At 44.6% G+C, this 16,276-nt stretch overlaps 4 protein-coding genes across 7 annotated transcripts; 3 read left to right on the top strand and 1 right to left on the bottom strand.

Annotated features, from left to right (window-relative positions):
* The first annotated feature begins 376 nt into the window (after positions 1-376).
* On the top strand, positions 377-6,025 carry LOC128310060 (arylsulfatase B). The gene is made up of 5 exons (XM_053046596.1): positions 377-527; positions 665-1,054; positions 2,696-2,948; positions 3,111-3,268; positions 4,924-6,025. Exons 1-5 carry the CDS (start codon positions 411-413, stop codon positions 5,746-5,748), a joined length of 1,743 nt encoding a protein of 580 aa, XP_052902556.1. The 5' UTR covers positions 377-410; the 3' UTR covers positions 5,749-6,025.
* A 3,326-nt stretch (positions 6,026-9,351) lies between these two features.
* Positions 9,352-13,415, top strand: LOC128302377 (arylsulfatase B-like). Of its 4 annotated transcripts, none has more exons than XM_053039207.1 (5): positions 9,352-9,459; positions 10,243-10,881; positions 11,809-12,222; positions 12,290-13,068; positions 13,165-13,415. In XM_053039207.1, exons 2-5 carry the CDS (start codon positions 10,342-10,344, stop codon positions 13,295-13,297), a joined length of 1,866 nt encoding a protein of 621 aa, XP_052895167.1. In that variant the 5' UTR covers positions 9,352-9,459; positions 10,243-10,341; the 3' UTR covers positions 13,298-13,415. The 4 variants fall into 4 exon arrangements, with proteins under 4 accessions (XP_052895167.1, XP_052895176.1, XP_052895151.1 ...); XM_053039216.1 differs by having other exon boundaries at positions 12,290-13,072; XM_053039191.1 differs by having other exon boundaries at positions 12,290-13,415.
* Positions 13,416-14,017: 602 nt separating this feature from the next.
* LOC128302433 (ER membrane protein complex subunit 10) lies at positions 14,018-15,071 on the top strand. Its single transcript, XM_053039258.1, has 4 exons — positions 14,018-14,152; positions 14,221-14,481; positions 14,550-14,840; positions 14,913-15,071. Exons 1-4 carry the CDS (start codon positions 14,081-14,083, stop codon positions 14,982-14,984), a joined length of 696 nt encoding a protein of 231 aa, XP_052895218.1. The 5' UTR covers positions 14,018-14,080; the 3' UTR covers positions 14,985-15,071.
* LOC128302422 (growth arrest and DNA damage-inducible proteins-interacting protein 1) lies at positions 14,942-16,039 on the bottom strand. The gene is made up of 2 exons (XM_053039247.1): positions 15,632-16,039; positions 14,942-15,570 (listed from the first exon to the last, which is right to left on the bottom strand). Exons 1-2 carry the CDS (start codon positions 15,999-16,001, stop codon positions 15,101-15,103), a joined length of 840 nt encoding a protein of 279 aa, XP_052895207.1. The 5' UTR covers positions 16,002-16,039; the 3' UTR covers positions 14,942-15,100.
* Between the last annotated feature and the right edge of the window lie 237 nt (positions 16,040-16,276).

The following is a 16,276-nucleotide window of genomic DNA, read 5'->3' as shown; positions in this document are numbered from 1 at the left end:
ACCACCGAACAACTTCATCGACCCTTTCCACCCGGGAACAGCCGAACGGAACTGGCATGTGTGGGGCTTGCTTTAATAAAAGTGGGCTACACGCGACCCGCCACATATCAGTCGGTCGCGAACCATTACGCCGCTCACAGCGGCGCTTTCGTTGTTGGTGTGGTTAAGGTGTGCGAAAGGCAAACACGGTTGCGATTGAAAGCACAATAGAAAGCGGTGCTGGTGCGCGAGTGATCACGATCGGGAAGCGGGCAATTCGGGGGGCCCAACGTGAACGGTGAACAAGGGAGCAGGGAACAAGGGAACAAAGGGACGGAGTCTGGAACCGTCGCCGAACGTCAATTATTGATATTATACAATTCGATTGAAGAAATCGATTGATCCACTCGTGGACGTGTGCCGTCACCGTCATGATGAAACACACAGTGACGTGCTCGGTGACCCTGTGGTTGTTGTGGTTTGGTGTGAACGCCGCCGCTGCCCAGCCAGAGCGGCCCAACATTGTAATCATTGTGGCCGACGATTTGGTAAGGATCCGCATGCTGGAGTACGTGGACAGTGGACAGTGGTCGTTCGCACAGTGTTCGCCGGTTTATGTAACGCCATCTTACATACCGATCATACCGAGTGATGCAATCTCGAATGTTCTCACCGTTCTTGCCAGGGATGGAATGATGTCAGCTTTCACGGATCCAATCAGATTCCGACGCCCAATATTGATGCCCTGGCGTACGACGGTATCATACTGAACCGCCATTATGTGCCACCGCTCTGCACACCTTCGCGGGCATCGCTGATGACGGGCAAGCATCCGATGAACATCGGCATGCAGGACCATGTCATCCTCTCGGACGAACCGTGGGGTCTCGGGCTGGACCAGAAGCTAATGCCCGAGTATTTCCGCGACGCGGGCTACCGGACGCATCTGGTTGGCAAGTGGCATCTTGGGTTTTTCCGGCGCGCTTACACACCGACGTACCGTGGGTTTGATTCCCACTACGGTTATCTTGGTCCGTACATCGACTACTGGGATCACAGTCTGCAGATGAACGAGGTAGGTAGAAATGAGCGATGGATATTCAGTGACGAGCTTCTTTTATAGACGAACTCATTGCGTTAACTTGTTTACAACTTAATTCATCATTAATTCCCAACACTACAGAAGCTCACGATCACATTTTGTGACCCGCTAACAGCACACAAAAAACTGAAATAAAACATGAAAAAAAAAATAATATATTGCCCTGCCCGTTTTGCTCAAGGATGGACCTATATCCAACTGCATTGTGCAGCGCTTTATATTTAGCGCAAAACCGATTCATGGTCGACCTGTTTTATGTCACACTGTGTCTTATATAGTGAGTAGTTGCATTATTAATGTCTTACTTTAGCTGTGCTGTGCGGTATATTTCGGTTGGTTGGTTGCTTTTTCTGATATCAAGAATCAACGATTTGCATTTGAATGCTTGAAGTTGACTGACTGTTAAATAATAAAACAGATACGTCACCGTTTTGGATAGGTGATTGAAATATTTATACTTTATTTTTTTGTATTGAAAGCTTTTTTGACATTGATATCAATACCGTTAAGCAGTTTCTAATGAATGCAGCCGGTATTTATCTTAAAAAAGCTATATTATACTTTTTGTCTTCATTAGAACGGCCTGGCCGTATCGACTCTTATTGTACCACGTAGCCTGATAGTCCGTCCTTGCTATGGGGGATTGGCCCGGATGGGGTTTTGGTCCGGTCCTGTCGTATGAAGACCGGTGCCGCTACCAATACACCACCAAACAGCGCATTTTTTCAATGTTATGTAATGATTAAACATTATGAACATAAATTAAAGTTAATGTTTAAATCTTAAATAAATCTATAAATAGAGGAACCGATATGATTTTACTAAACAAACATCATAAACTATAAATTAAATTTTTATTTTTCAATAAGTATACAAATAAGTAACTATAAATAATTAAATAACAAAAAATCAACCCAATCATTTTACTTCACTTTGTACAGTTTAACTAAGTTCTCTCAAATATATTTTTTATTTAAAATCATTACATTCCAGAGTACGAAGCGTTAAACTTTGTAGAGAGACTTTGTCTAGTAAAGACATAAAAATTGGGACTAGGACGTAATTTACATTTAGACTTCTGTAAAAGTCAAGGTATCTAGATCTTTAATCTAGAGCAATTTTTTCATACAAAATGTTTACATTGTTGGTATTTTTTGCTAATTTTGTGCAAAATATTAAATTTAACGATTATCTGTAATCATTTAATTACAAAATTACACAATATTTAATCGTTTAAGATGTTATTTTAACGACTTTTTTATGTTATCGCCAACCATACAAAACACAACATAATAGACCGAAATTAGCATACAAAGAGGTACTGACGCTAAAGACACGCTTAAATAGCCTTCTGATATAAATTCTTGCCAGTTAAACACTTTTGATCAATTTGATTAATAATTTAATTTAATTTAAATTGGTTCAATTAATTTGAGCTTTTTGAATAAGTGTATCCTAACGTAAACAGCATATAATACACCATAATGTATTGGGTTAAACTACATTTGACAGTTAAGTTTAGCTTCCACATCAGCTAGAAATAATTCAACTTTATATTGCTTACCCACACTAAGCATTCCGACACTCTGCCTTTGTTTTAAAACTATTTCCAAGACATCTGCCCGCGGTTTGGACATGCGGCGCAACACCGACATCAATTACAGCGCGAACGGGATTTATGCAACGGATCTGTTCAACGAGGAAGCGGTCCGCATCATCCACACGCACAACGAAAGCCAACCCCTATTCCTCGTGCTAACCCATCTCGCTCCCCACACCGGCAACGAGGACGATCCGATGCAGGCGCCGGTGGACGAAATCGCTAAATTCAGCTACATCCAAGATCCGGCACGTCAAACATTGGCAGGTGAGTGCTGCGGCGGCAATGCAATACGCTCACACGGACAGGCTGTCACGGTCAGGGTCACACCGTACCGCGGGAGCAAATTATTATGCGGACAGGTTTAACTCGTTTCGTCTGTGTTCGCCGGTGTTTCTTTCCTCAAACCTTTTGCTTTCCATCGCACAGCCATGATCGGGCGTATCGATGCGGGAGTTGGACGGATTTATCGCGCGCTGGCGGAGCGCAACATGCTCACCAACACCATCCTGCTGTTCTACGCCGATAATGGTGCACCGACGCTGGGCACTCATGCCAATTCGGGTTCGAACTACCCGCTGCGAGGGGTAAGTTAGTGCGGATTAATCAAAGCAATTACGGCCACGGATGGGGTAGTTGTCGGTAATGTAAATTTATTCAATTAACAACAAACATTAACACATCATCCTTATGGCGCTAAATATGTCGTCCACCCAGCAAAAAGAATCACCCTGGGAAGGTGCGGTCCGTGGTGCCGCATTGGTGTGGAGCCCTCTACTCCCGGGGCGTAAGGGTGTCGTTTCCAACCAATGGTTTCATGTGAGCGATTGGTTGCCAACGCTCGGCCACCGGGCGGGTATCGACATCCCTCCGACGACCAGCACAATCGATGGTCAGAACCAATGGGAGACGCTCAACAACGCAACCGCCCCGGGACGTACCGTGGTGATGAACAGTGCCCAAGATACGTTCGAGTACAGCAGCTACATTAAGCGTGGCTGGAAGTATGTCAACGGGACGCTGTTCGAAGCGTACGACGGGTGGCTCGGACAGCAGAAGGAAAGTGATCAGCTGTCTCGGGCGGAGTATTACGAACGGCTTATCGCTCCGGGAACGATTGGCGCATCGATGCAGCTCGTCCGGGATCGCGTAGAAAGTGTTCGTTCCTCTGCAACCGTACACTGTCCGACCGGGGTGGAAAGCAACTGTGAACCACTCGTAAGACCGTGTCTTTTTAACATCGTTGATGATCCCTGCGAGCGTAATAATCTAGGCGAAAGATTTCCACACATTCTGGCAGAGCTGGAAGATGAAGTCAATCATTATAGAATAAATGCTGTCCCGTCTCGGAAACAACCGTCAGACAGTAGATCGAATCCTGCACGGTATAATTTCACCTGGACGTGGTGGCAAGATGAATTGCAACTGGAGTCATCCAATCAACTGAACCTGTTTGCGGTGTTTTGGAAGTTTATGAACATCTTCATGAAGTTGTTTAACACAATACAATATATAGAATAACTTTAATAACTTATGTGGAGTGTTGGGCACATATTTAAACTATACATTTAATGTAAAACTACTAAGTCTTTAGTATTTGCAGCATTTGTTAATTTTATTTATTCAATGTGCCTCATATGGCCCCTTGTGAAGCTTGGATATAAATATACATTTAACACGTAGTTGGTCGCGCACAGAACGAATACAATTTAAGAATAATAAACGCGACAAGTCAGGTTCAAAACGATCACAAACGATAAACTCTCGGCACATGGACAATAACGGATCAGAGTTCCTCCACTTCAAGTAATAGCCTGGAACCTATTAAAGTATTTAATGGATAATATGTCGTAGACATAAACGCTTATGCAAAGCCAAATAACTAAACTGGTAATAAATAAAACTTAATAAATTTCCATAATACTCATAATATTTTCTACTAAATTAACTCTGGTTTTAGGTTAAATACAACTTACTTATAATAGAACTTCTTATTTCGCCACTCTGTAAACCTTGGGAATTTGGTTTGGGAATTTCAGGTATTCTTAGGCTTTGATTATCCGTAGCCGAACAGTATTGGGTCCGGATAAAACATTTGGTTTGGGATTCGGTATTGGTATTGCTGTGTGAAGGTTGCGACCACCATCACTTACACCATCAAGCAACTCCTGCAGTACAGTTGCTAAAAGCCCTGTATCTAGAATTTATTATTATTATATCTGATTATTTTGAATTATTGTAGCAAAAGTACACCCCATGGGAAGGAGCAGTTCGAGGTGCTGCCCTCATATGGAGTCCTCTTCTTCCACGGAAGAGTGTTGTTTCCGAGCAGTGGATACACGTGAGCGATTGGTTACCGACACTTGCGTTTGCTGCCGGCATTGGGTCCATCCCCACAGGCACTGCAATTGATGGTCAAAACCAATGGCTTACACTGCAGTCCGCCGATTCCACGGGGCGTTCGGTTGTGATGAACAATGCCGACCATAAGTTTGGCTACAGCAGCTACATGAAGCTCGGTTGGAAGTACGTTAATGGGACGTGCTTTGCTGGAGCATACGACGCGTGGTTAGGCGAGCTTGTCGACAACAGTAGCATCACTGAAGAGGAGTACTACAGCCGCCTAATGGACGTCACCAGTATCGGTTCCTCTATGCAGCTTTCTCACGATAAGGTGCAAGAAATTCGACAATCAGCAACCATTGGCTGTGCGGACGAAGCTGAAGAAATACGGTGCGATCCACTGCAAAACCCCTGCCTGTTCAACATCGTTGACGATCCTTGCGAGCGCAGAAATCTGGCGGACCTGTTTCCCGATGTCTTGAGCGATCTGCAGGCGGACGTCGTACGGTACACGCGAAACGCATTACCACGGCGAAATAAACCCGCCGACGGTAGAGCAGATCCGGCACTGCACAATAACACCTGGACCTGGTGGCAAGATGCGGTCGACGAAGATCATGCGTCGCACTACATCCTCTACCTGGCCGCGGCAGTTGAGATACTGATAATTCTGCTCATCATATGGTGCGGCCAGAAGTATTACACGAGATCGGGCAAAAAATGATCGCGCGGGTGATAACAATAACACGCAACAAAAAATATAACACTCACCAGCTTCATCCGGCTATCTTCTGATAAAATTAAAGATAAAATGTGAATGTTGTTGGCGAAATTGGGACACTAGATTACATCGTCACCAAAACTGTGTGCTAGCTAGGTGACTAAATTTATGGACATGTGGACATCAGCTTCCCATTTTATTACCGCAAACTGTGATAACCAGGGTGCAATGGCACGTGCACGTTTTATATATGGTGCTTACATATAAGGACAGTAAATTACAACGAAACTGTGTGCAAACATTGGCAAGGGAAAATACAATTTTTATTATTTTAAAAAAACTATTCGGCATAAGGGTACCTCGTGATCAAAGTACTACAGCAGACTTAATAAAAAAACAAAACTCACGATTGACGACAAGATGGGCGTCACGCATATTTTAATATCGCAAAACATGATAAGGGTTGTAAAGCGCGACTAATTAATTACATCACAGCAAATTAGCCACCGTATCTTGGCACATCGTCCATCATTACTTCTCTCGATGTTTTCTATTAGCTAGCAGCTAGTAATGAGATGAGTTAGAAATGGAAGTGATTGAGGTAACAGAAAGCTTCAGAAAGTATTGGTTATTATTGTTACTTTATCTTCTATCACTGTTACAGTATTTTTTCGGGTTTTAAATAAAATAATAATTATAATTATTAAATAATATAACTTTAATGACTTTAAACAAATGCGAAAAAGATATTTTAATTTAATAAACTTCGCCTGAGAGTTTAAGCTGTATCTTGGTTCTGTGCGCCTGGAGGTTCTGCAATACATTAATAATTTACCATGCGCACAATTTGACCTGTAAATATGATCTAAATGTTTAGTAAGACATTTTAACAACTGTTCCGTATTGGAAATTCTTCTTCTTTAAGGACCAACTCTTTCACCAACCTCAAGACGTCTAGGCCAGCCATTTCTGATGTTCTTTCTTTTTATTTTCCCTGCTTACGTAATGCTTAAGGAGGATAGATCCAGATGGGATTTTGGACCGATCCTGTCGTGTGAAGATCGATGTCGCTACTAATACACCAACAGGCCTCCAACGGAACTCCTAAATTACTAAATTCTTTAGAGCTTCATGCCAACAGATGCATTGGAAATAGTGCATAATTCCAGGCGTTGCAAACTTTCCAATCATTTACTCAAATTTTGAATTACAGGCAATCCCATAAATACACTCTTTTATAATTTACTTAACAGCAGTAGAACGTCGATTATCCGTCAGCTGATTACCCGGCGAGCGGATTATCTGTGAGTTAAAAAATGATTGTAAGTAGAACAGTTTATCCATTTAACCGTTTGGCCCAAGAGAAACTTGAGAGTTTTGTATTATTATTATTTAAAGATTATTAAGTTAAACTCCCTGGAAAATGTTCCATGTTGTTAATAAACAATAAATTCTAATACTAAAAACATATGAATTCTTTTAACGTTGATCTGTCATTTTTATCCTCAATTAATGCACGTACAAAGCAGAATGGTCTGTTATCCGAGGAAATCGATTAACAGGCCGGATAATGAACGTTCTACTGTACCTAGTTATTAGCTTATCTGGGGCTGCTTGTAGCAGGACTTTTCTAAACTGCTCACTAAACAGCCTTTCTGACAAACGCATCAACGCCATTTTTGCATCTCAATTTAGGCCTACCAAGCCTCCTCTGTCCATGTGGACGACCTAACAGACCTGGTCGTCCGGTGTCATTCTCGTGACGTGACCTGCCCACCGAAGCCAGGCGAGTCTAATTCGCTGTACTGCTCCTAGAGCTCGTCAATGTAGCGACTTCTCCATGGTCCTTCCACACATAAGGGGCCAAAAATCCATCTTGCTCTCGAACATAGCTAAGATGAGTTTCGCCATTTTGGGACAAGCTCCATGTCCCAGACGCGTATGTGAGTACTATTACAACAGACAGCTACAATACACGTATCTTTAATTTCTTGAATAAAATCATTTATACTTGAGCGTTAACAAAGATGACTTCTTTGTTTTGAACCCAATATATTCTATATTGGGTGTCTCTTTTGCATGAACTTCCACTAGAAAAAAACCCCGTCTATAGAATAAATTTTTCATCACAATTATAATGCATCCTCCCATGCCACACTATTTCTGCCCAGCCTGTAGTGCAATGCAACAGTAACAGCTCCATATCATGTTCCCGATTCTAGCTGTCAGTACCCCGTCGCACTCTATCATTGGAACTAGAACGATGCGTTTGCAGCGACCTGTAGCATCCGATCGGATTCGAAACTCTCGTGCTACAGCGCCACTTACAGCGCCACTGGTAAGCCATTGTTCCGCTTTTGTACTATCGGGCGCAGCGTCTGTGCCGTGCCGAGAATGAGAAATATTGCGTTCGGTGTGCTGTAAATTACCAAGTCTGGGACCAGGGACAACATCGTCACAACAAGCGACAGCTGATCAAATAGCTGTACCGGTAAGAGACGAACCAACCCCCTAACAACACCAAAGCCTTTCCGCTGTTTATGCGATAAGTGTATAATTTTCCAGCAATGGCAGCAACTGCAATCGACAAACACATTTGGAAACAGTGTAACATTTCATTTTTACAAAAACAAACTGATCAAAGCCACACAACATCTATTGAAGGTGAAGATGTATTTAAAATTGCTCAAAATAAAATGCTCCCTCTTGCGAGTAAACAAAGAAGCGCCTCCACCACACAAACGCATGACTCGTAAGAATGTCCACCAAACACCAATTGATTCGTTTCCTGGAGCCCTTTTTTTTCGCTCAATGACACAATCAATCCACTACCGGAAGCGAACGACGGCCTGCGAATAGAATGTTGATTAACTCCCTTTCAATCAACCGGTCCCACCGAAAAATCAGCATCCAAGACGTAACTGACTGCTACCAGTGCCTGCGTCATGCAATCTCATAAGACGAATTCATCGTGGGGTTGGTGAATGGTGGCGCGCTGTTGATCCAGAACTCGTACGTTCCCACCACCAGAACGTTATTTTTCACCTGCTCATGGAAGTAAACAACAAACGCACAAAACACGGTTTGAAAGCGAACATTTGAAAGCACCTGCCGTGTCCCATGCCCATTCGGACGGAAATGGTAGCGAAACAAACGCCACACATTATATGATTTATTAGCAACAATATTTGCAATTACGGCGCCTCCTATCAGGTGGTGTAGACGCAACACGATGAACAAAAAAACAATTTCCATACACATTAGGCAGTTTTGTGTTTCGTTTTTAGTTGAGTGTACTTTTGTGTTAAATAATTACGGCCAGATACACTCAATACACCTGTAGCCAATGCTGGTCGTCTCCCAAAACGGCTGGACGGAACGTACACTGGGTAAAGGGTTTTTTGTGATAACAGTAACTGTTCCGCCGGCCCATGTGCCCGCCAGTGTCTTCAATTTGTTTCAAACGATGAGCGAAAACCCCCCCATTGCCGCCATCCTACGAGGTGGGGGGATCGCTCATCAACCGGTGCCGACTGCGAGACGAGTTCAGTCCACCGATAGACATTCGCGAGCACGGATCGCCACTATCTGCGACCGGGTTTCACGTTAAGCGTTTTAGCTTAGTTGTGTCATAGAATCTCGGGGGCTCTTCTTGAAAGCCATCGGCCAACAGTGTTACATCATTTGCCGGGCCCGAAGAAGCTGTAAGTTGTGGTGAGAAATGAGAAAAGTGCAATTAAAACAAGGTTTCAGTTGAATATTGCTAATTACTAGCAATGGTAGAGGAAAACCGGTGTACGTGAAACTTTCCCTTCGTGTGAAGAAGTGAGGAAAATCCCCGTACACCCGGCGGTTCGCAAAACCCGCGCGTTCAAGACATATCCAGTTGCTAACCGTACATATGCCGAGCCGCAGAAGCCCGCCATCGTCTGTCGTTGTCAAAGCGTTTAATTTGTGCTGACCGCTTCCGTACGGGCCCAACTACCCAACACGCACGGCGTGGGGATCGGCTGCCTACTCTGTGGTTGCGGCACTGCGCAAAGTAATAGAAACCGCTTCGCACCAAACGCAGCCAGTTCCACCAAAGCCTGGCGCCCGGCCGTGGTTCCTCAAACTGATTGGTACCCGCTTACCCATCCTTACCCCAAACAAACGGACAAACAAACAAGGCGTTGATCTGATAAAATCTAATTGCTTTATTTTGTTTGTTTATCACGCGACGAGATCTGCAAAGTGATCTTTTTGTTGTGAGCGGGAGAGCGAGCGAGAGAGCAAATGAACCTGTTTTATTGCACAGTTGGTTTTGGTAGTTTTTCGATAAAGCAAATGTTCTGAGTTATGGCTGTTGTTCTTGTTTAGTGATACGGCACCACACCGGGCCCATCATCACACGGACTGGCTTCAAGGACACAACACTGCACGATCTAATCAGTGCGCGGGAGAAGCTTGTAAACTCTAACAGAGCTGTCTCAACACTTCTCTCGCATGTGCTTTCAGATGGCGTTGCCGTAATCGAGACAAAATAGTACAAGGAACGTCCATACTGTAGCTGCCCCGATCGTTCGTATCAATCTCCAAATAACGCACCTCCAACAAATGAGTAACCCTTGCAGCGGTGTAGCTACAAAGAGGATGACGCACCTCAGTACCGTACTGGTGGTGTGCATCATCGCCCACCAAGCACTAGCGTACGGCCAGGAGTCCCGAAAACCGCCCCACATCGTCATCATCACGGCGGACGATATGGGCTGGAATGATGTTGGGTTTCACGGTTCGAACCAGATAGCGACCCCGAACATTGACGCCCTCGCGTACGACGGTATCATCCTCAATCGGCACTATTCCGCACCGATGTGTACACCGTCCCGGGCAGCCTTGATGACGGGCAGAAACCCGATCAACGTTGGCATGCAGCACTACGTGATCGACAGCGATGAACCGTGGGGTCTCGGGCTGGAGCAGCGCATTATGCCGGAATATTTCCGTGCCGCCGGCTACCGGACGCACATGGTGGGCAAGTGGCACCTTGGATTCTTCACGGAGCATTACATACCGACCAGCAGAGGGTTTGATACGCACATCGGGTACCTGGGCCCGTACGTGGACTACTGGAGCTACGTGTCCAAGATGAATAGCGTGAGTATACGAGTGTTTGGTGTGGGGATCCTTGAAGAGGTGAACATCCTCAGGAATAGACGAAAGAATTAGTGTTGGGTGAATCTGATTCTGATTCCTTCCTTCAATTCAACCATTCATTCGGAGTCATGAATCTGAATCAGATTATCCCTAAATTACAAAAAAATATATAATTGGAAGAAAGATCTACGTTGGACAAACGATCAATTTCTAATCTTATAACTACTTATATAAGGGTGTGCAGATTGTATCACATGTCAGCACCACCAGAAAACCCGATCCGAGCCGTGCCCCTCGTTAGCAAGGATGGGCTATTCGGTTACGTGGTTAAAATATGCCCATTAACGAACGTTATGCCAGTTACGAACGTTATCTGACGAAGAAGATCAGCTGAAAGTCCTACTGATCTACTGACAGAAGATTTGTTTATCATACCGTCCAGTTTATCAAGTTCAAATGCAAGGTCCACACCAAGATCTTCCAATTCTTTCCACCCAGCTGTTGGTCTACAAACCTGTTGGCCCAAATTTTTTGCTTCATTATCATGGATGAATCGTTGTTTTTCAACGATTTGCATGCTTTTACAACCTTAATCAATTCAAAGGTATCCGATCCAACGCAAATCGGTTGAATCTGAAGGTATCTTGTATATGTGATCTTGTGGGTTTCTGAATTCAAAGCATATTTTTATACCAAAACATGAAGTTGCTGTAGTGAAATTCTTTACAACTTGCTTTACCGGAAAACAACTAGTTAGAACGATTATGGCAATAAAGCGCGTTGTACAACCATTAAAAGTGAAGAATCGCCTCACGCCACCGTTATCATTGCTCAAACACCGACTCCATCATAAACCGACAAGCAAATTTGTAATGCAACGTGCACTTGTTGTGGCTTTTCTTCCGCCTATATTGTTTCCAACGATAGGGTACATTCGAGGGTTACGACTTGCGTCAAAATCGGTACGTCAACTACGCGGCCAATGGGACGTACGCGACGGATTACTTCACCACCGCCGCTAAGGATATAATCGCCCAGCACGGGAAAAGCGCCGAACCGATGCTGCTGGTACTGAATCATCTAGCGCCGCACGCCGGAAATGATGACGATCCACTGCAAGCGCCACAGGAAACGATCGATCGGTTTGCGTACATCAAAGACCCCAGGCGTCGCACGTACGCCGCCATGATGTCGAAGTTGGACGACAGTGTTGGGGCGGTGTACGAAAGTCTGAAAGCGAACGGAATGCTCGACAACTCGATTATTGTGTTTTTGAGCGATAACGGAGGTGTTACCCGGGGGATGCACAGCAACACTGGCTCGAATTATCCATTCCGGGGTGTAAGTTGAGCTACAAATCTTCTCCTTTTTTGCAATATAGCTTATTGATATTCGTTCCTTCTTCCAGCAAAAACACTCCCCCTGGGAGGGTGCCGTGCGTACTGCTGCTCTTATCTGGAGTCCACTGCTCCAGGACACGCAGCGTGTCTCGAACCAATGGTTCCACATCTCCGACTGGCTACCGACGCTAGCATCGGCCGCAGGAATAACGATGGGCAACAGCACCTTCAGCGATATCGATGGAATAGACCAGTGGGAAGCACTAGCGTACGGCACCGGTAACCCAAGGCAAAGACTGATGAACAATCTGGACGAAATATTCGGCTACACAAGCTACGTGGAGAACGGTTTCAAGTACATCAACGGAACCACCTTGGATGGGCTGAACGATGAGTGGTACGGTGAGATAGACCCGTTCGATAAACTACCAGGAAGCGATGAATATCTCACCAGTGTGATGTCTACCGGCATTGCCCGTGCTGGCAAGCTGGACGAAAAGCTCATCTCATACCTGCGCCAACACGCCAAAGTTAACTGTGGCAATGCGATCTCCAACAAACCTTGCAACCCGCTGGTACGACCATGCCTATTCGACATTATAAACGATCCGTGCGAGATGCACAACATCGCTGGCGAGCATCCGAAGAAGCTGCGCGAGATACGACAGCATCTGGAGCAGTATCGATTGCGGGCGGCTAAACCACGCAACCGGCCCCACGATCCGGAAGCTGATCCGACGAATTTCGGTGGCGTTTGGAACTGGTGGCGCACCGATCCGTCTACGGCGGCCAAACAGCTCCACGAAATACCGCCACCGTCTCATTCGCTCGCGAAGGACACGCAACTGTTTGTAATTATTCCGATCGTAGTAGTTGGTATTATTTTCGTAATTGGCACCTTACTCTATCTTTCGAACAAAAACATTATCAAACTGTGCCGTAGGAAAAAGCTAGACCCATCGACAACGCCGAGCGAGATACCGACCGATGCCTCGAGCCCTGATGGTAAGGCGACGGCCGATGCTGCCTTTAGCTCGAAAATCTACGTTATTAGCGATAGGGACCTGGACAGGTAACGGCACGAATTGGCTTTCGGTAAATTATTCCTCTTTTCTGAAAATTCACTTCTACGCCAAAAAAAAAATAATGCTTCAAATTCTCGCATAGGCTATAATGAAACTGCGTAAATCTTAACTCTACCGTGCTTTTGTACACTATCTTCGTTGCACTTCCATTGTACAGCTAACACGTGTGGTGGGCTTCACACTACCTAACTTTAAGTTACCAAAGAAATTCTATAAACTCTAGTAACAACACATTTCGGGGCTTTATCAACTGGAAGGTTGCGTATTTTTTACGATCAGTAATGGTTACTTCTAACATTTGGGAGTATTATGGTAAAAGGATTGTTCGTGTAGGTACACTAATAAAGAATACAGTTGATCTATTTATTTTACAATATTTTACAGCAGAACTTCATCTAAGTTTAGCACGTGACGATTGGTCAGCGACGATCTACGACAAGAGCATCTGCACATAATCACAAGAACAGTTAAAAATCTTTCATCTGATACATCACATTTCACTATAAAACGTTGAATAAACACCCCTTAATGTTAAAACCCATTCTTCAACAAGTGCGTTTTCTTTAAAATGTGTATGATAAATTTAAAAAATATAACCTATTCCCGCGCGTTTTCCGTACACGTGGTTAGGGCTTGAAAATGCGCTGAGTTTGACATGCCTGGCGTGGACGTCAAGCGATGCGAACTGTCAAACTATTTTCAGCCGTCACATTGCAAAACACTGCAAGTTCTGTTTTGCCCTAACTTGAGCACGGTGAAAAATTATTTTATACAATGAATTTGTTAATAAAAATAACTTTCTTCGCATCTGTATGGCTTGCCTGTACCATCGACTACGTAAAGGCGGTAAGTTTGCGTGGTTAAATTATCGCCTAATGCAATTAAGGTACTTACACTTTGTTGATGTTTTGTAGAACTCACTCGAGTACGATGGTTGGCTGAATATAGCGCTGTTTCATGCGCTGGATATCGACGAACCAAACAAATTCACCCTACGAGGTAACGTTACCGTCACGAACCGTAACACCGGACTGGTCTCCGTGGCACAGGAACCGCTCTCACTGCAGGATAGAAACAAATTGAAACGATTAGCACAGGATAACCGGCTATACCGCCTAGAGGCGCATGTCACCGATTCGGATGGTGTTACTAAATTTCTTACCTCATCTAAAGCGGTAAGCGTAGATCGTAGCGTATGCAGGCAATGGTGGCTAACAATTATTCACCTTCAATCCTCTTACAGTGCGCTTTGGCAAAATCCCAGCTCACCGATGTGCTGTGGGTTTCGTTGGACCACTCGGGGACGGTAACTGCCGTCACGCAATCGGTAAACAATGGCAATTTGGACGAGTGTCATGATCTTTCCAACAGCGATGTTGACGTGCTGGACGAATTCAACACCGATGTGTACGTGAAGCATACCGAATCGGCTCCAATTCCCGACACGGCCAGCTTTATACAGAAGATGGAACGCGAGCGTGAAGCGCGAGAACGTGGCGAAACTAAGGACAACCGAAGCTTCTTTGCGAAATATGTAAGACTGTGCATCTTGTTCGAATGTTTTTTTTTTATCAACCTGATTGTGCTGTTTCTTGCTTCTTTTCAGTGGATGTACCTCGTGCCGGTTGTGATTCTACTACTGATCTCTGCCACCAATCCCGAGGCTGGGCAACGCTAATATGGGGATGTCATTCCGCAACTACTTTCTTAATTTATGCTGCATTTCAGTCACCACCAAATATAGAAGAAGCATAATCATGTGCGTTCCCACTATCGATGCTGGTGTAATTCTATTTATTTCGTCTGCTCACTCGGTACATCGCCATCGCCCGCAGCCTCTAATTGTGCCGTCTTTTTCTGCAACTTTTCCATCATTTTCTCCTCCTTTTCCTTCCGTTTTGCTTCCTTCACCTTCTTCCGATCTTCACGCTCTTTCAGCGTTAACATTTCCTGGAAACGCTCTTCACGGGGATCTACCTTGAAGCCGAAGTGTCTTCGAACTTCCTCGACTAGACGATCCTTCCGTTCCTTGGCGGCGCGTGCTTCAGCTTCCTTCTTCGCTATGCGTGCATTCAGATCCGTCGTCCATTGGTCAAGCTTTTCGAGCTTCCGTGCAACTTCCGCTTCACGTGCTTCTATCGCCGACTTGCGTGCCTTGCGCTCGGCTTCATTTGCGTCCATCATTTGCTTCAGACTGAAAGGAAATGCAACACGTTCGTACTCCTGTTTTTCATATGCTTCCTTTTTAGTAGGAAAGCACACACCTGAAAAGGAAAATGTCTTGCTTAACATAAACGGCGAAAATGATTCTTCAACCAAACTCACGTGGATCAACCCTGCTTCCATCGATACCGTACCGACCCAGCATCATGCGTTTGTACTTGACGGTTTCGTGAATCCAAGATTGCGATTGTTCGTACGGCAGCACACCGTGCAGCATGTTTCGATGCTGTGGCAGCAGCCCTGATTTGTTCCGCAATTTCGCTATCCGTGCTTCGCGTTCTTCCATGGATTCGGCATCATCATCTACGAAGGTTACCGGCAGATCTTCTGCAGCCGGTTCTTCCTTTTCCAACTGTTCCGCTTTCTTGGCTAATCGACTGACTCCACATGTTAACGATCGTGCTAGGGTGAAATATTGACCAACGGTTGCCGCCGGAAGCGTACGCAATGGAAACAAATTAACTGGAAACATCCCTAAACTTTCTTTTGTTCTTCCGTACGAAGATCAATCTCTGGTGTTATGTTGTGTAAGTGAATGTTTTGATGCAAATGTCAAATGTGGCTGTCGCACCGGACATGCACTCGACATTTCATCAAACGAAACATTTTCAATTCTGTACAATATGAACGTAAAATAATTTTGCATACAACGTTAAATTATTACAACCAATGTTCATTGCATCATTCTAATATTTTTATTTGGAGGTTCATTTCAAAGTGGGTTTTTTTTATTTGTTTCTTTATCGC

The sequence above is a fragment of the Anopheles moucheti genome, chromosome 2 (assembly GCF_943734755.1).
Source record: "Anopheles moucheti chromosome 2, idAnoMoucSN_F20_07, whole genome shotgun sequence".
Lineage (NCBI taxonomy): Eukaryota > Metazoa > Arthropoda > Insecta > Diptera > Culicidae > Anopheles > Anopheles moucheti.
Note: the sequence above shows the minus strand (reverse complement) of the source record. Positions and strands in the feature narration are given on the sequence as shown.

Bases quoted from the DNA above. Each gene is read 5' to 3' on its own strand.
- LOC128302377 (XM_053039191.1), top strand. From the start codon at position 10,342: ATGAGTAACCCTTGCAGCGGTGTAGCTACAAAGAGGATGACGCACCTC. The intron at 10,882-11,808 runs GTGAGTATACGA...TTCCAACGATAG, and splicing joins ACGTGTCCAAGATGAATAGC to GGTACATTCGAGGGTTACGA. The intron at 12,223-12,289 runs GTAAGTTGAGCT...TCCTTCTTCCAG, and splicing joins CGAATTATCCATTCCGGGGT to CAAAAACACTCCCCCTGGGA.
- LOC128302433 (XM_053039258.1), top strand. From the start codon at position 14,081: ATGAATTTGTTAATAAAAATAACTTTCTTCGCATCTGTATGGCTTGCC. The intron at 14,482-14,549 runs GTAAGCGTAGAT...ATCCTCTTACAG, and splicing joins TTCTTACCTCATCTAAAGCG to TGCGCTTTGGCAAAATCCCA. The intron at 14,841-14,912 runs GTAAGACTGTGC...GCTTCTTTTCAG, and splicing joins GAAGCTTCTTTGCGAAATAT to TGGATGTACCTCGTGCCGGT.
- LOC128310060 (XM_053046596.1), top strand. From the start codon at position 411: ATGATGAAACACACAGTGACGTGCTCGGTGACCCTGTGGTTGTTGTGG. The intron at 528-664 runs GTAAGGATCCGC...CGTTCTTGCCAG, and splicing joins TCATTGTGGCCGACGATTTG to GGATGGAATGATGTCAGCTT. The intron at 3,269-4,923 runs GTAAGTTAGTGC...GAATTATTGTAG, and splicing joins CGAACTACCCGCTGCGAGGG to CAAAAGTACACCCCATGGGA.
- LOC128302422 (XM_053039247.1), bottom strand. From the start codon at position 16,001: ATGTTTCCAGTTAATTTGTTTCCATTGCGTACGCTTCCGGCGGCAACC. The intron at 15,571-15,631 runs GTGAGTTTGGTT...TTTCCTTTTCAG, and splicing joins TGGAAGCAGGGTTGATCCAC to GTGTGTGCTTTCCTACTAAA.